The 3,259-nt window shown below is 55.8% G+C and overlaps 1 protein-coding gene across 1 annotated transcript; it reads right to left on the bottom strand.

Moving 5' to 3' along the window:
* Positions 1-1,184: 1,184 nt before the first annotated feature.
* Positions 1,185-2,357, bottom strand: HTR1B (5-hydroxytryptamine receptor 1B). Its single transcript, XM_065888999.1, has one exon. The coding sequence runs from the start codon at positions 2,355-2,357 to the stop codon at positions 1,185-1,187; it is 1,173 nt and encodes a 390-aa protein (XP_065745071.1).
* Between the last annotated feature and the right edge of the window lie 902 nt (positions 2,358-3,259).

The raw sequence follows: 3,259 nt of genomic DNA, 5'->3' as shown, positions 1-3,259 counted from the left end.
TTTTTGGAGAAAGGAGCTAGTTCTATTGGTTACTTTATATGTTAGCACACAAAGGAATTACAGATGGGAAGGAGCGTGCAAATGACTGTCAGAAAAAAGTCTCATGCATTTAAGATTTTTTACAAGTCAAAATATACATCCTCCTGTTGCCACCCATTCCTTAATTGTATAAGAACCATTCCTATCTCATCTGTCTCCTTCATAGCTCACTCAATTGGGATTAAAAATACTTTTCTTGCAAAGGAACTTATATATCTTATACCCATCAGTTTCATCAGTGGCGTTAATAGGAAATATAGCAGCAGCTTGGGTTGAGTCACCCATCATATCCCCCATTTCTGGGGATTTAACTGTGTAAAATGACAGGTACATGGAATTAGGAGGAAAAAGCAATCTGCAGACTTTGGCACTAGCACACGTAACATTTTGTTTGAGTTGTTAAGGAATGAGGTTTGACAATCACCACACAGGAATTACAAAATTAGAGATCTGCAGACAACAAACAATCATAGGCATTGGTTTTCAGCTTAATGCCCCCATCCACCCCCCACCCCATATAGTTTCAATTATAATAAAAATAGAGATCTTAACATCAGAATTTTGCTGTTAACTCTTCAAGCCACACATAGGGTTTGAAGCACCAAATCCACAAGTTTCTCCAATCAAGTTTAAATGAACAAAAACTGAATGAAGACTGAAGGATGCCAAAGTAACTGTTCTTAAATGACGCTGTAACACAAAGTTCTCCCCCAAACACAGGGTATTAGTGTCTAGTTCAAGTACTACCAGGCTGTATGTAGATCATGTCTCAGACAGGCTCCAGACAAGAACTACAAGTACTTCTGGTTCTAGGGGGCATCATCCATGATACCAAAGCAGGGCAGGGATCCCTTTTCCGTCATCGATTTTCTGAAAGTTGCAACCCCCCTTGCGATGGGCTGTGGCAGGGTCGGTGCTGAAACTGGGGTTTGAGGGGAGAAAGTGAGCCCCCTTCTCAGCTGTTTGAACAGTTCTCCTTTAGAGCTCTCGCAGGGCTGTCCTGGCTTCTCAGGATCCATTGCCCTTGCTCACAAGAGAGAGCCTCACTCCGACCCAGTAACAGTCAAAGAGTCGACCTACCTGTGGAACCAGACACAACATGGTCCCCCAAAGGCCGCTTAGGCGACCCCACTGCAATTAACAAGTCAACTTGTGCACTTAAAGCGTATCAGTTTATGGAGCGCTTGTTTGAAGTCCTCGTTGGACATGGTATAGATGATGGGGTTGATGAGGGAGTTGACATAGCCCAACCACGTGAAGAAATCAAAGATGGCCAGGTGGAACCAGCAGGCATCCTTGCAGATAGGCATCACCAGGGAGATGATGAAGAAGGGCAGCCAACACACAATGAACGCTCCCAAAATGATTCCCAGGGTCTTGGTGGCTTTGCGCTCCCTAGCGGCCATGAGTTTCTTCTTCTCCAGCAGGGCGTCGGAGACTCGCACTTTGACTTGGTTCACGTACACAGGAGACCCCGATTCGCTGGGTAAGTCTGCAGCCCGCGAATTAATGGAGGTGACGGAAGACGTGGACCCGGGCGAGTCAGTAACCAGCTGGGCTCGGGTCAGACGCTTGCCGGTTCTGTTGGGCGTCTGTTTCAAAATCCGGGAGCGGGCTTCCACGTAGATGCGGCCATAGAGGGCGATGAGCAGCAGGGTGGGGAAGTAGAAAGCGCCCACCGTGGAGTAGACAGTGTAGAGGATGTGATCCGTGTTCACCACGCAGTTCGACACCTCCTCCTCGGCTTTGGCCTGACGCCAGAAGAAGGGCGGCAGCGAGATGGAGATGGAGAAGACCCACACGAGCGCGATCATGACCGCCGCCCTCTTGGGAGTCCTTTTAGCCGAGTACTCCACGGCGTCCGTGATTGCCCAGTAGCGGTCCAGGGCGATGACACAGAGGTGCAAGATGGAAGCAGTGCAACAGGTGATGTCCGATGACAGCCAGAAGTCGCACACCACCTGGCCCAGCGTCCAGCGGCCCGTGACCGTGTACATGGTGCTGACGGGCATGACCAGGATGGATACCAGCAGGTCGGTGACCGCCAGGGAGGCGATCAGGTAGTTGGCGGGGGTATGCAGCTTCCGCGTCCGGTACACAGTGGCGATCACAAACGCATTGGAGAGCGTGGTGGCCAAGGTGAAGAGCGCCAGCAGCACGACCAGTACTACTTTCCAGGGCAGGGCTATGGAGTCCTGGTAAATGTAGCTCTCGGAGCTGCAGTTGTGGGAGGGAGCAGCAGAGACGTTGGCTTGCGAAAGCCCCGTCTGGGAGCTCACGGACAGCGGCGGGGCACACTGAGCGCCCGCTTCCTCCATGTCTTTCCAAGCGCAGCTCTCGGGCATGGAGCGGACGAGGACGAGGAAAGGACCGCTGAAGGGACCAGAGTCTTGTCCCCTGGTGGCTAGTCGGATCCGTGGGTTCCTCAATTACTCCTCCACCCAGGTTCCCAGGTGAACCTAGAGGTCAAGGGCGAGGCAGACGAGGCCGGCGGGCGCGTCCCCTGCACTTCGGGGCGCCCGTCGCTGCCGCCGCGTCTCTGGCTGTTCCTCTCTACGCCCCGTCTTAGCCCCGGGTTGTTAAGGGCTGGTCCACAGAGCCCCGCTGCGCTCCGGCTCCCACCGGGGCGTCTGGAGGAGGAGGCTGTGGTTCTGTTTGAGGAGGGAGCATCGGCCAGGTGGGAGGTCTTACCCCAACTGCGCGGGGCTAAGCGTCTCCTAAACCGGGCGCTCCGGGATCTGCAGACTCGGCCCGCACGAGTTTCCTAGCTGTCGAGACCAAATCTTGCAGGCCATTGAGGGGTCCTGATCTTGCATTCCCGCCCTCCTCCCCAGGCTGGGGCAGTTTTCCTGCGGCGGCCGCGGTCGCCAAAGCTGGGCGGGGTGAAATGTGGGAGCCGCGCTGCGCCGCGCCTCGCGCCGGAGCTCTGCCCGCCCTTCTTTTCACGCGCTGGCCACTCCGGCGAGCTGCCCCGCGGAGAAGGGGCCGCAAGAGGTGGGACTCGGGGGCTGCGGCTGCGGCTGATCGCGCCGCGCCGCCGCCGCCACCTCGGTCCCAAGGGCGCCGCTCGGAGCCATGCCGCTGGGCGCACGGGTCTGGGGGACCTGGCGCGGCGGGCGGGGAAGGGGCAGGTGTCTGGGGGAGCTGCAGGGACGCGGCATACGCCGGTCCGGGAGGAGCGTGTGAGTGGCGGAGCGGTCGGGCTCCTTTTATAGAGTCC

The sequence above is a fragment of the Phocoena phocoena genome, chromosome 12 (assembly GCF_963924675.1).
Source record: "Phocoena phocoena chromosome 12, mPhoPho1.1, whole genome shotgun sequence".
Classification (NCBI taxonomy): domain Eukaryota; kingdom Metazoa; phylum Chordata; class Mammalia; order Artiodactyla; family Phocoenidae; genus Phocoena; species Phocoena phocoena.
This window is presented reverse-complemented; position numbering and strand designations above follow the sequence as displayed.

What these genes read in the sequence shown, in the direction of transcription:
- HTR1B (XM_065888999.1), bottom strand. Translation starts at nt 2,357, where the DNA reads ATGGAGGAAGCGGGCGCTCAGTGTGCCCCGCCGCTGTCCGTGAGCTCC.